Source organism: Oncorhynchus nerka, linkage group LG18 (genome assembly GCF_034236695.1).
Source record: "Oncorhynchus nerka isolate Pitt River linkage group LG18, Oner_Uvic_2.0, whole genome shotgun sequence".
Classification (NCBI taxonomy): Eukaryota; Metazoa; Chordata; class Actinopteri; order Salmoniformes; family Salmonidae; genus Oncorhynchus; species Oncorhynchus nerka.
Window position 1 is genome coordinate 32,388,356 of NC_088413.1, and position 20,498 is coordinate 32,408,853.

The following is a 20,498-nucleotide window of genomic DNA, read 5'->3' on the forward strand; positions in this document are numbered from 1 at the left end:
AAACATGTTTGGCGAACGGCATGTGGGAGACTCCCCAAACATATGGAAGAAGGTACTCTGGTCAGATGAGACTAAAATTGAGCATTTTGGCCATCAAGGAAAAATCTATGTCAGGCGCAAATCCAACACTACATCACCCCGAGAACACCATCCCGACAGTGAAGCATGGTGCTGTGGGGATGTTTTTCCATTGGCAGGGACTGGGGAAACTGGTCAGAAGTGAAGGAATGGTGGATGGCGCTAAATACAGGGAAATTCTTGAGGGAAACCTGTTTGTCTTCCAGAGATTTGAGACTGGGACGGAGGTTCACCTTCCAGCAGGACAATGAACCTAAGCATACTGCTAAAGCAACACTTGAGTGGTTTAAGTGGAAACATTTAAAAGTCTTGGAATGGCCTAGTCAAAGCCCAGACCTCAATTCACTTGAGAATCTGTGGTATGACTTAAAGAATGCTGTACACCAGCAGAACCCATCCAACTTGAAAGAGCTGGAGCAGTTTTGCCTTGAAGAATGGGCAAAAATCCCAGTGGCTAGATGTGCCAAGCTTATAGAGACATGCCCAAAGAGACTTGCAGCTATAATTTCTGCAAAAGGTGGCTCTACAAAGTATTGACTTTGGAGGGGGGTGTATAGTTTTATGCATGCTCAAGTTCTGTTTTTTTGTCTTATTTCTTGTCTGTTTCACCATAAAAAAATATTTTGCATCTTCAAAGTGGTAGGCATGTTGTGTAAATCAAATGATTCAAACCCCCCAAAAATCTATTTTAATTCCAGGTTGTAAGGCAACAAAATAGGAAAAATGCCAAGGGGGGTGAATACTTTCGCAAGCCACTGTACACTATCGTTCAAAAGTTTGGGGTCACTTAGAAATGTCCTTGTTTTTGAAAGAAAAGTAAATTTTTTGGTCGTTGAAATAACATCACTTTGATAAAAAATACAGTGTAGACATTGTTCATGTTCTAAATGACTATTGTAGCTGGAAACGGTTGATTTTTTAAATGGAATATCTACATAGGCGTACAGAGGCCCATTATCAGCAACCATCACTACTGTGTTCCAATGGCACGTTGTGTTAGCTAATCCAAGTTTATCATTTTATATATACACATATTGTCACGACTTTGGCCGAAGTCGGCTCCTCTCCTTGTTCGGGCGACGTCACCAGCTTTCTAGCCATTGCCGCTCCCTTTTTCATATATCCATTTCTTTTGTCTTGTTCTATACACACCTGGTTTTCATTCCCCAATCAAGCTACATGTATTTAGTCCTCTGTTCCCCATCATGTCTTCGTGTGTAATTGTTCTTTGTTTATGGTGTATGTTCACCTGCGATACTTTTATAGTTTATGTTCCGTGTTTTTGAGCACTTATGTCATTTTTTTGTGCCTATTGTTGAACGGAATAAAAGTGCGCATGTTTACGCTACTCTGCTCTCCTGCACCTGACTTCGCCTCCTTTACACCGCCATAACACATATAAAATACATATATAAATAAACAACTTAATTTAAAAAAATTTACTCTATTATTTTCTACTAACCCTCCCCTTATTGGCGTAAACTAATGAACAACAACATTTTAGTTTCTACTTCCAGCTTATAAATCCAAAAAAGTGCAAGAGATACTGTTGCATGTAGGTCTAAATTATTTATGGATTGTTCATTTAGAATGATGAAAAAACATTATTTTAAGAACTACAAAGACTCCACAGCAATTGCATGTGGTGCAAGAAACACTGAATTGCTGCTTTTTTCTATCATCAAGACACCTGCTGGTAACTTTAAGCTGGTTAAGACGTCTCCTAAATACTGTATCTGTCAACTAGGCATGGCTCTTATCACTAAAGAGGCTTCACGCATAGCTTTTATTTTTACCCATCAGAGTAAAATGTATCTATTCTCAGCACTTATGACAAATATTCTACTCAGAGACGCTTTGTTAATACAGACCCTGATGTATACAAAAGTGTCTCAATGGAAGTCTCAGAATGAAAAGTCCCATTTTGTGTTTATTAAATATAAACAAGTTTTAAATACACAAGAAAACCACACATACACGTCTCAACAACAAAATAACGTAATGAACTTGAGAAATTGAACTTGAGAAATGTTCTCATTAACCCTAAAACACTTATATGAAAGGGCCATATTGAAATGTTTCCAACAGAAGAAATATGTAAATGTATATGCATTCCCATGGTAGCAGTTGAAAGAGAACACTTTGGTCTGATCATTTCCCCATGATCTCCTAAAGGTGAGGACACAACAGTTCACCTGACAAGACTCAATCCAAACATGACACTTGATTTCATGTTCATTTTACTGGACTTTGCCACATTTGTTGATTACGAAATCTGAAAATACTCTGGATACATTCAGTAACATGATAATTATATTGGAAAAAAGGTGGTAGGTGCAACATAAGATCAACAAATGACAAGGGTTTAAGTGAGGACTAACTGGTGACTCCAAGTGGACACACACCTCTCCAAACCGTGCAGTTCCTACATAATAATGATCTTTTATGATTCAAGGAAAGAGCCTTCAAATATAAGGCGCTTTTTGAGCTCCCCTAGCTTCGATGTTGAGGAACTGAAGCAAGCACACTTCTATTTATAAAAAAATAAAAAATTACACAGCCCTCTGTTCCCACCATAACACAATTACTATCGTTGTTTAAGCAATGCAAACATTTTCCGTTATAAATCTCAATCTGGGTCAGGTGGGCATCATTTTAAATCTTATTCTTTTCCCAACACGATCTTAGTGTATTCTTCTTTTTTGGGGTAGGCACAAAACTACCTCCATACTTCCATTCATTGTTTTAATCAGCACCGGTTACCTTCTGACAAGTCCTGTGACACTTATGGGGGTCGTAGAGCAAAACAGAGAACATCATGTTCGGGAGCGCCTCATCTTTCCATAGAGGGATCATATTAGTTTGCAGGCAAAACCGTTCGGACGCTACAGACGTTTTTGTGAGAAGTGTCGTGGAATGATTGTAAACAAAAAGAGAGACTTTTTAGATTTCTTAAACAATCAAACTGTATTATTTCATTCCTGCAGTAATGGAGCTTGTCAACAAAAATGTGCACTTCACGTTTCACATTTGAAAACCCGTGTCATTTGCAGTATCAACGTTCGTCATGTTTGATGTACAGTGACAAGGATGACATATGTCATACCCTGGGTTGTCCTGAACAGAATGAACATGTTTGTCGTATTGTGAGGAAAATTTGAAGTGGAACACGCACTTGAATGCACTTATGACTCCATTCTACGCGCACCAAAATGCGGATCTGTTTGTCTAAAGTGCCTTATCAAAGCCTAACACTGTAAGACCGTATTTTAGAACTTAGCTAGTCATGTTGGAAATATAATAAGCTTTCAAATGATGCCCCGGAACCAGATTGAAATGTATAATGGAAAGTTCTTGCATTGCTTAAATGCCTTGTCTAGATGCAATATTCTACCCAAAAATATTCAACACTAAAATATGTTACTCTCGGTACTCCAAATGCATCTGTAGAGATTTCCTGCTGACTACAATTAAAATTAATTGTCTTTAATGTAGGGTTTGATCTAAAAGTCAGAAGATATCGAGTGGAATGGTTACTTTCTTTGTTATAGAGTGGAATGGTTTTTCAGCTGGTGTATCCTGAGGTAGCTCTTCTCTGAGAACCTCTTCCTGCAGTGCGTAGGAGGCCTCTATCCCGTTTGGACCTTCAGGTGCATCTTCAGCTGGTTCTGGCAGGAGAACTTCTTTTCACACTGGGGGCAGCTGTAGGATTACTTCCTTGTGTGGACCCTCTGGTGCCTCTTCAGGTGACTAGCCTGGGCGAAGCGCATGTGACACTGGGTACAGCTGAAGGGTTTCACCCCTGTGTGGACCCTCTGGTGCCTATTCAGGTTGGAGGAGTGGGAGAAACTAGCCTGGCAAAGGTGGCAGCTGAATGGTTTCTCCCCCGTGTGCATTCTCTGGTGGATCTCCACCTGTTTGGGGAAACTGAAGGCTTTCCCACAGAATGAACACGGGAAGCGCTTCTCTTTGCCACCGGATCTGCTGATAGCGTTACTACCACTACTACTGTCATTTGTCAATGGGCTTGTGTAGCCATTTAGTGTTGATGCCCTGGCATTGTCTGTCTGGTTTAACATTAGGAAAGTATGAGGAGGATGAAGGCCAGTGAGTGTCTGTGTTGTCGCAGGGTCCATGTTCCAGTTGATAGATCCTATTGAAGGATGGCTGAAGGCAGCACCTGTTAGGGGGTTAACCTGAGGCCCCATCAGTCTCTCTGAATCACAACTATAGGAGCAGGATGGAGCATCGCTAGCCGAGTCTGTGTCTGTTCTCTTCCGCCGCATACTGACACCTCCCCGTCCCTGCAGACCAAATCTATGCCTCGCCCCAGTCTCAGCCAGTCTGTTGTTATGGAGATTAAGTTTGGTTGTTGTTTTGTGTTCGACTGTCTGTTTCTGGTTGTGGTTAACAGTGTTGTTCCCCAGCCCAGAGTTGAAGACGCTGTCCCATCCACTGACCTCCACTATGTCGCTTCTGGTCCTTGCCTGCTCGGTGATGTCGTCCTCTGGGCCCTTGGCTGCACCAGTCTGAGAATCCAAGATGGCCTCCCAGTCTCTGTTAGCCTCCAGCAAACCACCTGCAGGAAGCGGTTACAAAATACTTTACAAACATGGCAGAGAACTCTACATATGGAGTTTTTGTATAACAATCACCTCATACATTCTAATTTGTTTAAAACAATAGCCAGGTGCACTTGAAGATCTATTACTGTATGTGGGCTATATGTCTTTCTCCCTTACCTTGCTCCCCCATCTTTAGTCCACTTAGCAGATCAATGCTCTCTGGTCCATATTCTATTGTCTCCTCTTTGACCAGTAGCAGATCAGGCTTCCCATCCTCCATGTCTACTGACTGTAAGAGATACAGAGTGAGAGGATGTTGGATCAAGAAATCTGATATGAGCACCCTGCTATGGAGCATCTTCTGATTGGGCAATGAGGGATTGCTATGAGTATGATGCAAACATGTCAGTTGAATTGATTACTTGACACTAATGGTTTGATAATTCAAAGGCATGGTCTCACACTTCACACAAAATTAATCAAGATCTGGGCCAGTATCCACAAAGAGTCTCAGTATCCATCAAGGATCAGCTCCTCACCTACATAGTCTCATTCATTATGATCAACTCTGAGACACTTTGTGGATACGGGCCCTGAACTAATACCATTCAGACAGTAGTTCACAGTAGGCTCACCTCAGTGAGACTGTGTGGGGTCCTGTGCTGCTCAGCTGGTTCCTCTGTGGGTTCAGGAGGAGGTGTAGTCTGGTTGTCCTCCATGACCATGGTCCCCTCAGGGTTCTCCAGACCGTCTTCACACCCCTCCTCCTTCACCAGTAGCACCTCTGGACCCTCCTCCTCCTCCTGGAAGTGACAGATTACACAGACATACACTCCCTCAGGTACGTACACATGCACAGATAATAACTTTCAACATGAGTGTTTATCCATCCCAGCTATATTTGAGTCCTACACTGTAGATACAGAATGACTTCATTATTGTTAAACCCATCATAGTGGACATGTGGGTAAAAACAAGTCAGCTATCATAAGTTCTAAGTCCCCATCAGACAAACCTGACTAAACTATTTTGACGTGTACAGTAGGTGTTTGTTAGTATGTGGGTATGTGTAGGTATTTTTAGTATTTGATTATAAAGCACTGTTGTGTGTATGCAGAATAGGGTGAGATCAGATGTGATGTATACTAAAGAGAGTCTAAATGAAAGCCTTAGAATGAAACGTCCCATTTTGTGTTTATTAAACATAAACAATTTGTAACTACACGATATGAAATCCACACATACACGTCTCAACAAAGAATCGGCATAATTTTCGCCTTATTTAAACAGGTTGGCAACTGCGACCTGGCCAAGATAAAGCATAACAGTTTGACACATACAACAACACAGAGTTACACATGGAATAAACAAAACATACAGTCAATAATGCAGTAGAAAAAAAGAAAACAGAAAGTCCATATACATAGAGTGCAAATGAGGTAAGATAAGGGAGTCAAGGCAATAAATAGGCCATTGTGGCGAAGTAATTAAAATATAGCAATTAAACACTGGAATGGTAGATGTGCAGAAGATGAATGTGCAATTAGAGATACTGGGGTGCAAAGGAGCAAGATAAATAAATACAGTGTGGGGATGAGGTAGTTGGATGGGCTGTTTACAGATGAGCTATGTACAGGTGCAGTGATCTGTGAGCTGCTCTGATAGCTGGTGCTTAAAGCTAGTGAGGGAGATATGAGTCTCCAGCTTCAGTGATTTTTGCAGTTTGTTCCAGTCATTGGCAGCAGAGAACTGGAAGGTAAGGCGGCCAAAGGAAGAATTGGCTTTGGTGGTGACCGGTGAGATCCACCTGCTGGAGCGCGTGCTACAAGTGGGTGCTGCTATGGTGACCAGTGAGCCGAGATAAGGCGGGGCTTTACCTAGCAGAGGCTTGTAGATGACCTGGAGCCAGTAGATTTGGCGGCGAGTATGAAGCGAGGGCCAGCCAACGAGAGCATACAGGTCGCAGTGGTGAGTAGTATATGGAGCTTTGGTGACAAAACGGATGGCACTGTGATAGACTGCATCCAATTTGTTGAGTAGAGTGTTGGAGGCTATTTTATAAATGACACCGTCGAAGTAGAGGATCGGTAGGATGGTCAGTTTTTCAAGGGTATGTTTGGCAGCATGAGTGAAGGATGCTTTGTTGCGAAATAGGAAGCCGATTCTAGATTTAATTTTGGATTGGAGATGTTTAATTTGAGCCTGGAAGGAGAGTTTACAGTCTAACCAGACACCTAGGTATTTGTAGTTGTCCACATATAAGTCGGAGCCGTCCAGAGTAGTGATGCTGGACGGGCGGGCAGGTGCGGGCAGTGATCGGTTGAAGAGCATGCATTTAGTTTTACTTGCATTTAAGAGCAGTTGGAGGCCTTGGAAGGAGAGTTGTATGGCATTGAAGCTCGTCTGGAGGTTAGTTAACACAGTGTCCAAAGAAGGGCCAGAGGTATACAGAATGGTGTCGTCTGCATAGAGGTGGATCAGAGAATCACCAGCAGCAGGAGCGACATCATTGATGTAAACAGAGAAGAGAGTCGGCCCGAAAATTAAACCCTGTGGCACCCCTATAGAGACTGCCAGAGGCCCGGACAACAGGCCCTCCGATTTGACATACTGAACTCTATCAGAGAAGTAGTTGGTGAACCAGGCGAGGCAATCATTTGAGAAATCAAGGCTGTTGAGTCTGCCAATAAGAATGTGGTGATTGACAGTCGAAAGCCTTGGCCAGGTCGATGAATACGGCCGCACAAAAATGTCTCTTATCGATGGCGTTTATGATATCATTTAGCACCCATGACCAGCTCTGAAACCAGATTGCATAGCGGAGAATATACGGTGGGATTCGAAATGGTCGGTAATCTTTCTGTTAACTTGGTAAAGTGTATTAATTTTCTCATTAAAAGTGCCCAGGGAATTGTATTCTGCAGTTGAATGGAAGTAATGTACTAGGCATGTTTGAACATCATATAGCCTACACCAGTGTTTCCCAACTCCAGTCCTCAAGTACCACCAACAGTACACATTTTTATTGTAGCACTGGACAAGCACACCTGATTCAACTGGTCAACTAATCATCAAGCCCTCTGAGTTGAATGAGGTGTGCTTGTCTGTGGCTACAATGAAAATGTGTACTGTTAGGGGATTTGAGGACTGGAGTTGGCAAACACTTGCCTACACAGTACAAACACTATGTAACAGACTTTATAGGCTTATACTGTATATGCCTTATACAGGGCCTTCAGAAAGTATTCATGGACCTTGACTTATTCCACATTTTGTTGTGTTACAGCCTGAATTCAAAATGGATTAAATAGATGTTTCCCCTCACTCATCTACACACAATACCCCACAATGACAAAGTGAAAACATGTTTTAGAAAATTTAGCAAATGCATTGAAAATGTCTCCTTTACATAAGCATTCACACTTCTGGGACAATACATGTTAGAATCACCTGTTGCATCGATTACAGCTGTGAGTCTTTCTGGGTAAATCTCGAAAAGCTTTGCACACCTGGATTGTACAATATTTGCACATGATTCTTTTAAACAATTGTTCAAGCTCTGTGAAGTTGGCTGTTGATCATTGCTAGAAAGCCATTTTCAAGTCTTACCATAGATTTTCAAGACGATTTAAGTCAAAACTGTAACTAGGCCACTTGGGAACATTCAATGTCGTCTTGGTTAGCAACCCATGTATATTTGGCATTGTGTTTAAGGTTATTGTCCTGCTGAAAGGTGAATTATTCTCCCAGTGTCTGTTGGAAAACAAAACAACCAGGTTTTCTTCTAGGATTTTGCCTGTGCTTAGCTCTAATTCCTTTAAATGTTATCCTAAAAAAACCTCACTAGTCCTTGCCGACGACAAGTATACCCATAACATTTCGCGGCCACCACCATGCTTGAAAATATGAAGAGTGGTACTCAGTGATGTGTTTGCCCCAAACATATTCAAGACAATTTCTTTGCCACATTTTTTTCAGTTTTACTAGTTGTGCCATATTGCAAACAGAATGCATGTTTGGAATATTTTATTCTGTACAGGCTTCCTTCTTTTCACTCTGTCAATTAGGTTAGGTTAGTCTTGTGGAATAACTACAATGTTGTTGATCCATCCTCAGTTTTCTCCTATCACAGCCATTCAACTCTAACTGTTTAAAGTAGAGGTCGACCGATTAATCGGAATGGGTGATTAATTAGGGCCGATTTCAAGTTTTCATAACAATCGAAAATCGGTATTTTTGGACGCCGATTTAGCCTTAAAAAAAAAAAAAAAAAATGTACAACTTTATTTAACTAGGCAAGTCAGTTAAGAACACATTCTTATTTTCAATGACGGCCTAGGAACGGTGGGTCAATTGCCTTGTTCAGGGGCCGAACGACAGAATTTTACCTTGACAAACTGAAATGGTCCAACTACACAGACAGTGTGGTGGTATTACCGCCTGGTACAGCAACTGCACCGCCCAGAACCGTAAAGCTCTCCAGAGGGTGGAGCGGTCTGCACAACGCATCACCGGGGGCAAACTACCTGCCCTCCAGGACACCTACAGCACCCGATGTCACAGGAAGGCCAAAAAGATCAAGGACAAAAACCACCCAAGCCACTGCCTGTTCAACTCGCTACCATCCAGAAGGTCAGGTCAGTACAGGTGCATCAAAGCTGGAACCGAGAGACTGAAAAACAGCTTATATCTCAAGGCCATCAGACTGTTAAACAGTCATCACTAACACAGAGAGGCTGCTGCCTACATACAGACTGAAAGTCATTGGGCACTTTAATAAATTGATCACTTGCCACTAATAATGTTTACATATCTTACATTACTCATCTCATAAGTATATACTGTATTTTATACCATCTATTACATCTTGCCTCTGCCGCTCAGTCATCGCTCATCTTCGGAACTAGGAGCACAAGCATTTCGCTACACTCGCATTAACATCTGCTAACCATGTGTATGTGACCAATAAAATGTGATTTGATCTTTCAGCTTTGAATTTTTTATTCATTTGTAAAAATGTCTAAAAACATCATTCCACTTTGACATTATGGGTGACACACAAAATGTCAATTTCAGCAACAACAAAAAATCAGACTGTAACACAACAAAATGTGGAAAACAATCAAGGGGTGTGAATTATTTCTGAAATTACTGTATATCCAACAATGTCTGGGCCTTGCACTTCAACGCTCGTAGTTGTTGTAGAAATTGACCCACTGCTGTGGTTTACTTTTTGCATCTATGTCATCTCTCTGAGTGTTCCTTTAATGTAGGATCTAAACGTCAGAAGCTATCAAGTGGAATGGTTACTTTCTATGTTAAAGAGTGGAAATTGTTTTTTTGCAGGTGTATCCTGAGATATCTCCTCTCAGAGAACCTCTTTCCGCAGTGATTACAGGCGAATGGCTTTTCTCCTGTGTGGACCCTCTCGTGCCTCTTCAGGTCACCAGCCTGGGCGAAGCGCATATGACACTGGGTACAGCTGAAGGGTTTCACCCCTGTGTGGACCCTCTGGTGCCTCTTCAGGGTTCCAGCCTGGGCAAAGCGCATGTGACACTGGGTACAGCTGTAGGGTTTCTCCCCCGTGTGGACCCTCTGGTGGATCGCCACGTTCTGGGGGCAGCTGAAGCCTTTGTTACAGAACATGCAGAGGAACGATTTTTCTTTACTATTGCCTGATGTGGCTCCCCCTCCCTGAGCCTGGGCTCTAGCCCTGTCGTTTGAGTTCAATACCGGATCGAAAAGGACACAGCCTTGTAAATCGGAAGGAGCCATCGACTTGGACACTGGGTCGCGATCCCTGAAAGAGTGTAAAGGGGAGTGGGTCACAACATTTAGATTTGTCGTTAAGCTTTCACTGTAGTCTAAGAAGTCTCTGGTGTTGCCTTGCGAGTGTCCTTCTCCTAAGTGAGTCTTGTCAGCATTCCATGTCAGAGGAGTGTCGTCCTCCACTTTCACAGTCACCTCATCTACAACTAGACACTCCCCTTTCTTATCTAGGCACCCTTCAGAGTATACACTACTACTGTACCGGTTCCAGTCCCCTCTGGACAGATCAGTCTGTGTCTCTAAACCCAAGGATATGTTGCCAGGGTCCATCTTTGTAACGTAAGAACAAGACGGATCATCACCTCCGGTGTTTAACGTATCACCATCTCCATGGGAATGAACAGTCTTCTGGCTCTGGTGAAATACAGGTAAATACTCTGAGCCAGGAGCAGGAGGACAGCCCAGATTCCCCAGCACCAGTCTCTCTGGGTCTGATCTGTGGTCAGATCTTGTATGTAAGAGCCTTTGTGTTACAGTTAAAGTCTCGGTGTCGGTCTCTGACTTGAGGACGTCGTTCGGCGTTCCACTGACCTCCGTGATGCTTCGTCGGGTCCTGGGATGGGGCACAGCGGCAGCGAGGTCCTTCGTGGCTTCAGGGGGCGCTCCAGTTTGGATGTCTCTGCAGTGACGTGGGTCCTCCTCTCCTACAGACCTCTCCTGCTTGACCCCAGAACCTATAACCTCTGCATCTGCAGCCTGACACAAGAAGAGAGGAGGTTGTTGCCGGTAACTAGTTGAATTGGATAACAATGTCGTAGGGAAGCCTCACAAGCTCCCCTATGGCAGATAAATAAGGATGTTCATGTAAGCAAGTGAATAGCTGAGGAAGCCTTTCTGAAGTAAACTGGCCACATTTGATTTACAAAGTAAAACGTTTATTTCTTTATGCAGCACTATTACACGAACCTCTATCACAATAACGTGCTGGGTTGAGGTTCCACTCTCCTCATCAACAGTGATTGGTTGGTCAACTCTCCATGTATTGTGTTCCGCTGGCTTCATAAAGCTGCTATGGCCTCCAGTGGGATGTCCTTCACCTGAGAGAGTGATTGGGGGACAAGAGGTGGTTAGGTTAATTACTGTCAATGCTCAATGGTATTTTGTACAATATAGACACTGTCTACAATTGACAAGGATGTAAGGTAACACTTCTCATAACTTCTTGATATACTATTTATTGATTCATTTATTATGTTCCATGCGTCACATTGTTTTCTATGAGTAAATAATAGGAATTTCGTTAAATAACGAATCTGATTTGAATATGATATAGTGTCTTTGTGCAAGATTGCTAAGTAATCGGGTGAATTATTGCATACTATCCAAAAATTGACCAAGACCCAATTCTGGTTAACCATATATGTGGTTAACACATCAAAAATCACGCGCAGAGGAGAACAGGGCAACAGGCCCCGCAGCCTCTGCCTTCTAGTCCAGGCGATATGTTTTAGTTTTAGGTGACAACTTAACTTTTTCATAAAAGCATAAAACTTGGTACACTTGTACAATTTGGCTCCCTTTACATTTTCTGATATGGAGGCATAACAAAAATGCCTCTTGCTGGCCATTTTACATTCCGCCATAACCGAATAATCTATTTTGCGTTATCTTCTGAAACAAACATTAACACAGAAAAGGTGATGTCTACACCTATGTTTTGATGGTCAAGGATGACAATGATGCCATGCACTAGATGTCCACCGATTAATCGGAATGGCCGATTTCAAGTTTTCATAACAATTGGTAATCGGCATTTTTGGATCATAAAGATTTCCGATTATTATATAATGGTGGACTGTGTAAACCCTGTAACTTTGTGTAAATTCATGGGACACAAAGGCCTTTGATTGGTCTGGACCCAGGAACCTGGTGATTTCATGGGCACGTATGGGTCAACTACCACTCCTCAAATTATATTTCAGAAGAGAACATTTCCATTTTGGAGCACTTTATGATCAAACTCCCAGTCAAGATAACATCAAATCAAGCTCATTTTGAGATGTTCAGTTAGAGAGGAACAGAAAATCAGAAAATCTCCCACAATGATAATGATCATTTAAAAAAAAGTATTATTATTATTAGACTTATTTTCACGACACCCAAAGTCAACAGGATAAAAAACAAAAAAATTCTATATTAAATACAGTATATAAAAGCACAATAAACATGATGACAGACTAACCAGGGAGAACACTAAACATGACGACAGACTAACCAGGGAGAACACTAAACATGACGACAGACTAACCAGGGAGAACACTAAACATGACGACAGAATAACCAGGGAGAACACTAAACATGACGACAGACTAACCAGGGACGTGAACTCGAAGGACAGATAAAAGCTCAAGACTACAGAGAATCCAGGTAAGCCTGTGTGAAGAAGTGTGTTCGTGTGGACCTGAATATGTGTATGGATCGTGAGGTTGACATGGAGAGGGAGTTCCAGAGTTGGGGAGCTGCAGTGCTAAAAGCCAGGTCTCCCGTGGAGCGGAGCCTGGTGCGAGGGAGGTGGAGGAGGCCGGTGTCAGAGGAGCGCAGTGAACAGGTGGGAGTGAAGGGGTGCAGGAGGTCAGTAAGGTATGTGGGCGCCAGTCCATTGAGTGCTTTGTAGGTGAGCATGAGCAATTTGAAGATGATCCTGTATTGAACTGGGAGCCAGTGGAGTTCGATGAGGGTGGGGTGATGGGGTCTCAAGGGCTGGTGTGTGTGAAGACTCACGCAGCTTCATTTTATTTACATGTTGAAGTCTGTCCAGTGTTTTGCTGGGGAGTCCGTAGTGAATGGCGCTGCAGTAGTCCAGGCGTGATAAAACAAACGTGTGAATGAGGGTTTCAGCAGTGGGCTCAGTGAGAGAGGGTCTGAGTCGTAAGATGTTTTTCAGATGGAAGAAGGCTGACTTGGTGACGTTCAATTTACCACTAGGGCACTTAGAAAGTTCTGGAGTATATTTTCGTTCCAACCTCCATTGTATCCTTAGTCCTCAGAAAGTACATCCTCATTCATATTGTTGTTGTTCTAGCTAGCAATGTCCTCGATAACTCTAGTTTTTTTGTTGTCAAATCACAGTGTGCAGGAAGGGACGCAGCCACCCCCGGTGCAGAAATGCACACGGTGCTCCAAGCTGTATCACTGTCCTCTGTGGGCCTCTACAATCCCTATGGCCACCGACTGAAGCAAACTAAACCTGCATTTAAATGCTCACCTCGGTAGAGCAATTCAATATAAAAGTTGGTCAATAATATTTGTCACTAGTGTTCATTCATTTTGATCTGGAGTTAATGTATTCTGCATTTTGTGTTTGTTCCCACAGGATGTTGCATCGACAGGTGCAACCTTGGTTTTGTGGGTGCAGGCTCACTTCCATTGTTTTTGCGACTTTGTTTTTGAATAAGAATCAGTTCCTCCATCTCCCCACCGGGGGAGAGACTGGGACACCACCCACTGGGGGAGAGGCTGGGACAACACCCACCGGGGGAGAGGCTGGGACAACACCCACCGGGGGAGAGGCTGGAACAACATCCACCGGGGGAGAGGCTGGGACACCACCCACCGGGGGAGAGGCTGGGACAACATCCACCGGGGGAGAGGCTGGGACACCACCCACTGGGGGAGAGGCTGGGACAACACCCACCGGGGGAGAGGCTGGGACACCACCCACCGGGGGAGAGGCTGGGACAACATCCACCGGGGGAGAGGCTGGGACACCACCCACCGGGGGAGAGGCTGGGACACCACCCACCGGGGGAGAGGCTGGGACAACATCCACCGGGGGAGAGGCTGGGACAACACCCACCGGGGGAGAGGCTGGGACAACATCCACCGGGGGAGAGGCTGGGACACCACCCACCGGGGGAGAGGCTGGGACAACATCCACCGGGGGAGAGGCTGGGACAACATCCACCGGGGGAGAGGCTGGGACACCACCCACCGGGGGAGAGGCTGGGACAACATCCACCGGGGGAGAGGCTGGGACAACATCCACCGGGGGAGAGGCTGGGACAACATCCACCGGGGGAGAGGCTGGGACAACATCCACCGGGGGAGAGGCTGGGACACCACACACCGGGTCACACAACGGGGGAGAGGCTGGGACACCACACACCGGGTCACACAACAGGGGAGAGGCTGGGACATCAAATAATCTCCCGGTGGGTATGTGTCATATAAAAACTGGCAAACGGTAGTACGCCCCAAATGTAACATGAAAGAAAACAGGAAAAAGCTATCCAAGCACGTATTAAGTAAGCACTCAGGTGTTCACCATGGGGATGTCACCTCAACTACAAACCTGCCCAGCCAGTTCCTGGATCCAGCAAAGGCAAATTGAGTATTTGCTGTTGTCAAAACAATGCACGGTTTAGGTGTGCTTTTTCACAAACAGAGAAAGGAGGAGGCGTATGAAGCGTACTGCGAGTCACCTCAATGCCAGTCTAACCATGAACTAGCACAACGATCAAGTGTTATTTTCTTTCAAATAGTTAGTGGACTATTGTACATCTACAGCGGAAAGAGAAAACATGAGGGAAGATGTTAGGAAATAAATGGAGTGGAGACAAGATGTCTGAGTGCCTAAAGCTCCTATGTCTGGCTATGGCTCAGTCTGTTTTGTCTGTTGAGACCACAGCCCGTCTGCCTAAATTCAAACATTATATTTTTGTCTTTGAACCAACCACTTCTTATTGTGAGTGTGGTTTCAGAGTACAAACATTGGTTACACAACTTCAATGACAGTGTTCTGCTTCGTCCTCATGTGTGTCTCTTATTGAAGAGGCTACTTCCGGTGATGACTTATCAGTCTTTTTATTTGAACAGTCACTACATGTTAATATGAACGTGTTTTTGTTTTTGCAACCAACTGTGAACATGGCTATGAGGTTATTTATTGATGTACTTTTCCCCTACACTATTATTTTCTGATTACTATCATTTAGACCCATTCTGCAGTCATTGACCGTCTGGAAAATTGGAACAATGTGAAGTATCTCTCGCTTCCCTAATAAAAAAAAGAGACTATATTATACTATGCTCTAATACTAGTGTTTTTGTGTACTGAAGTCTGCAAAAACACAACAGTGAATACTGTAGTATTTACTGTTAAGTCTTGCATAAATACTTTAGTGAAAGAAAACTGTAGTATATACTATCGTAAGTGTTTTTGCGGATTGTTGTATACTGTAGTATTTACTGTAGTGTTTTTGTTTTTATTATCTTTGACATGAGGAAACCTTGAGGAAACCTGCTGGAGAAATGCTAAAAGAGCTAATTTTCCAGACCTGTAGGTAGGATTGGTGTCTGAACAGATAAAAGAAAGAGTAGGAGCTCTTTTCTATAACCTTCATGGAACACTATGTTCTATATTTGGCATGTACAGTGGGGCAAAAAAGTATTTAGTCAGCCATCAATTGTGCAAGTTCTCCCACTTAAAACGATGAGAGAGGCCTGTAATTTTCATCATAGGTACACTTCAACTATGACAGACAAAATTAGAAAAAAAGCGAGAAAATCACATTGTAGGATTTTTTATGAATTTATTTGCAAATTATGGTGGAAAATAAGTATTTATAACAAAAGTTATTCTCAATACTTTGTTATATACCCTTTGTTGGCAATGACAGAGGTCAAACGTTTTCTGTAAGTCTTCACAAGTTTTTCCCACACTGTTGCTTGTATTTTGGCCCATTCCTCCATGCAGATCTCCTCTAGAGCAATGATGTTTGCGGCTGTTGCTGGGCAACACAGACTTTCAACTCCCTCCAAAGATTTTCTATGGGGTTGAGATCTGGAGACTGGCTAGGCCACTCCAGGACCTTGAAATGCTTCTTACGAAGCCACTCCTTCGTTGCCCAGGCGGTGTGTTTGGGATCATTGTCATGCTGAAAGACCCAGCCACGTTTCATCTTCAATGCCCTTGCTGATGGAGGAAGGTTTTCACTCAAAATCTCACGATACATGGCCCCATTCATTCTTTCCTTTACACGGATCAGTCGTCCTGGTCCCTTTGCAGAAAAACAGCGCCAAAGCATGATGTTTCCACCCCATGCTTCACAGTAGGTATGGTGTTCTTTGGATGCAACTCAGCATTCTTTGTCCTCCAAACACAATGAGTTGTGGTTTCACCAAAAAGTTATATTTTGGTTTCATCTGACCATATGATATTCTCCCAATCTTCTTCTGGATCATCCAAATGCTCTCTAGCAAACTTCAGACGGGCCTGGACATGTACTGGCTTAAGCAGGGGGACACGTCTGGCACTGCAGGATTTGAGTCCCTGGCGGCATAGTGTGTTACTGATGGTAGGCTTTGTTACTTTGGTCCCAGCTCTCTGAAGGTCATTCACTAGGTCCCCTCGTGTGGTTCTGGGATTTTTGCTCACCGTTCTTGTGATCATTTTGACCCCACGGGGTGAGATCTTGCGTGGAGCCCCAGATCAAGGGAGATTATCAGTGGTCTTGTATGTCTTCCATTTCCTAATAATTGCTCCCACAGTTGATTTCTACAAACCAAGCTGCTTACCTATTGCAGATTCAGTCTTCCCAGCCTGGTGCAGGTCTACAATTTTGTTTCTGGTGTCCTTTGACAGCTCTTTGGTCTTGGCCATAGCAGAGTTTAGAGTGTGACTGTTTGAGGTTGTGGACAGGTGTCTTTTATACTGATAACAAGTTCAAACAGGTGCCATTAATACAGGTAACGAGTGGAGGACAGAGGAGCCTCTTAAAGAAGAAGTTACAGGTCTGTGAGAGCCAGAAATCTTGCTTGTTTGTAGGTGACCAAATACTTATTTTCCACCATAATTTGCAAATAAATTCATAAAAAATCCTTCAATGTGATTTTCTGGATTTTTTCCCCCTCCTTTTGTCTGTCATAGTTGAAGTGTACCTATGATGAAAATTACAGGCCTCTCATCTTTTTAAGTGGGAGAACTTGCACAATTGGTGGCTGACTAAATACTTTTTTGCCCCACTGTAGGTTTCTCACTTATGAGCGGCAGATTGGGATATGGGGAGGGGAATGGGTAGGGTATATGCAAATTAAATACTGTTGTATTTACTATGTTTTTATTTTTATTTTTTAAGTGTAGTGTTTTTGGACATTAATGTTGGATTTACTATAGTTTTTTTGTGAATAATACTGTAGCATTTACTATAGTATTCTACAGTATACGACAATATTTTATAGTAAGTAATACACATGATCGAGGGATACTACTGTGTGTATTCTAAAGTTTACTACAGAAGTCTATACTATGTACTGTACAGTAAACTGTAGTATTTTTTCACGTGGGCAGACACCGGTCTCCATGTTAAACCTTCACTTAAAGGCCCTTTGTGACAGCATATGCAACTTCTCTTGTGCTTCATGTGGACACTATCCTCCTATTGTGATTATGAATCTACACAAGGAGCATGGCTGGTAAATCATTAAGACTTGAAATAACTTCAAATTGTCTGTTGAATTCAGTGCACCAGATTGTCACATTTAAGATTGAAATCTCCATGTCCTGTTTAAGTATGTGTGTGTCTCTCTTTCACTCTCTCCCTTTCTGTCAGGTGGAAGGCTTTGGAGAGGAGAACAACCAGGCAGAGCAGCTGTGGCCCCAACCCCAGCCCTGCAGAGGGGTAAGAGGAGCAAGGACCCTAAGACCTCCACTTTATCCTACAGAGAAGTGTCCAGCTGACCTTCCTGCCCTCATCGCCCATGCTGGCCAACACAACGCTCATCGACGACATCCACGCGTTCACCTCCTCCCTCACCCTCTACCCCACCACAAAATCCTCAAGTAGATTGGTTCCGCATAGCAGGAGGCGACTGAAGGAGCAGGGTAGGCCATTTTTGCTCAGGACGACTAGCCAGCCAGGCCGGAACGCAGTGCATAGCCAGCCAGGCCGGAACGCAGTGCATAGCCAGCCACGCCGGAACGCAGTGCATAGCCAGCCAGGCCGGAACGCAGTGCAGCGGTGTCTTCAGAAGCGAAACTCATCTCTGCCCTGTCTCCTTTCTCCACGGCTCATCGTTCGAGAGCTCTTTAGTTTGTCCTTTTGTTCTCAACGTCCCTGACTGATTGAATAGCAGGAATCATCTTTGCTGTGAATGGTAGTAGTAATGACTCACGGTTTGGCAGGCAGGAGGGCGGATAGAGCGAGGGAAGAAAAGAGAAGAGGGATTCTAACATCTCTGTCATGTATCATATCTTTTTGATGAAAAAGACTAGAGTGTATTTTAACAAATGGACGTTAGGGTTAACCTATACATATTCATACTGTAAGATTTTTTGAATAGAAAAGTGTGGTATGTTTGACATTGCGTTAAGGAGCCTGATACGTTGTCAGTATGTGACTGTTTTCTGATGAGTTTGATTCTGTTTTAGTGAGGCTGAAGGGAAAACCTCACTTAACATTTCAGCCCTACCTCGAGCCTTTAAAACCACCAGACTGGCATGTTTGTAGCTATAACCTGTTATCATCATATGCAGAAACTGGTTTCAAACTTTTTCTCATATGAACATAATTTTCAACACCGCAAGATAAATAAAATTGCTAAAATTGTTATGTCATATCATATCACTGTTCTTAACTACCTACATGATTGAACGTCCTCCTCCATTTATCAAGAATTCAGATACGTTTCCACTGAGTTCATTTTAAAGTGTTCGCTATTCTATGACATGTTTTTGTAATTATTTTCAGTAGCTCAAAACTGATTATTTTGGACGTACATATCATTGTAGTTTTCTTTTCATCCATTTTGGAAAATGTATTGCATAAATATACATGTTTGTGATCAAACGCGATTGTATCCAGAGTTAATCGTGTGTTTTTTTTGATGAATGTGTTTTCTACATCTATTGTAATAAAATACGAATTGAGGGGGGAAGGAAAATCATCCTTAATCCCTACAAGTAGATGGCGATAGTATTGATTTTGTTGACAGACTAGTTTTAGACGCAGGTTATACCGCAGGGCTGCAGATGGATAGTATTGAAATGTTCAGGGCCACAATTTGTACAAGTGTTGCAAATTATATGCTTTATGAAACAGTGAACATAATTTTCATTTCGCCTGGACTATTCTGCAAAATGTACCTCTTGCCATTCCTCTGTATCGGTCGAGGATCTTGACACTTCTGGAACTGGCGAGGACGCGCTCTCGCATTGCCCTCTCTGCGCGCTCCCGTGCCACCTTCATTTCCAGTAGTTTCCTCCGTAATGCCCTGTTTTCTTTCTGGCTTTGAGTTATTTCCAAACGAAACACTGCATAGTCGTCGTCTACGAGTTTACAGATCTCTGACACGGCTGCATTCGCTAGCACCTCCATGATGGAGGCTATCTGAGTGTGAAAAACCATACAGTTAGCCATTGTTAGCTAACCCTTAGCAGCTAGCGTTACCTAGATAACACCTATCAAGTCCTGTAACCAAGTCCTGTCTCTAACGCGAAATAAAGACTGCACGGGTTAAGTATGTGATGCTGTGCAGTTAAACGAGTCATATTTAGAGTTCCATCGTGTCAACAGAAAGTATAAATAACAAATAACTGTAACGTGGAAATGATCTTGGTCACTGTTTACTTCCGTTTACACTGAGGTGAAAGGATGTAACGTTAGCTCAAACCGGGTGTGGCTAAAGGAAAAGCGTTTGCGCGCTTTCCCCCTCACAGATACTTTACATGGAACAACAAAGATATTTTAAAATCGTATAAGTGTCTTTTTTTTCGTAACTGGTTTGAGAATAAAATTATTTTGGTTGGTTAAAAAGGCAATTAAAACTTGTATTATTAATGAATATTATTTGTTTGTTTATATTTGCAATGTAAATAGTTTGTATGTATGCTTGTTTGCATGTGACTATTCCTCTTTTGTTTGTTGATATTTGTTAATAAAATAATTTTAAAAAGAAAAAAGAAAATCGTATGCGCGCTGTTCTTTGTATACTTGTTACATTACACATCTCCTATTCATCAGTATCTTTCCAGATCAGAGCTGTCTTGAGGCTTAAGAGATCTGATTCATCAGCTAACATAACTTTGGG

The 20,498-nt window shown here is 42.9% G+C and overlaps 1 protein-coding gene across 1 annotated transcript in view; it reads right to left on the reverse strand.

The window, feature by feature from the left end:
• LOC115145746 (uncharacterized) overlaps positions 1–20,078 on the reverse strand; it is a 29,915-nt gene extending 9,837 nt beyond the window's left edge. Inside the window, exons 1-6 of the mRNA XM_065004013.1 lie at positions 19,555–20,078; positions 11,379–11,509; positions 11,004–11,168; positions 5,279–5,446; positions 4,821–4,932; positions 4,539–4,657 (exon numbers count right to left, since the gene is read on the reverse strand). Of these exons, the coding sequence (XP_064860085.1) occupies positions 4,539–4,657; positions 4,821–4,932; positions 5,279–5,446; positions 11,004–11,168; positions 11,379–11,509; positions 19,555–19,828 (969 nt within the window). The 5' untranslated portion in view covers positions 19,829–20,078. The remainder of the gene's footprint in view (positions 1–4,538; positions 4,658–4,820; positions 4,933–5,278; positions 5,447–11,003; positions 11,169–11,378; positions 11,510–19,554) is intronic.
• Positions 20,079–20,498: the final 420 nt, after the last annotated feature.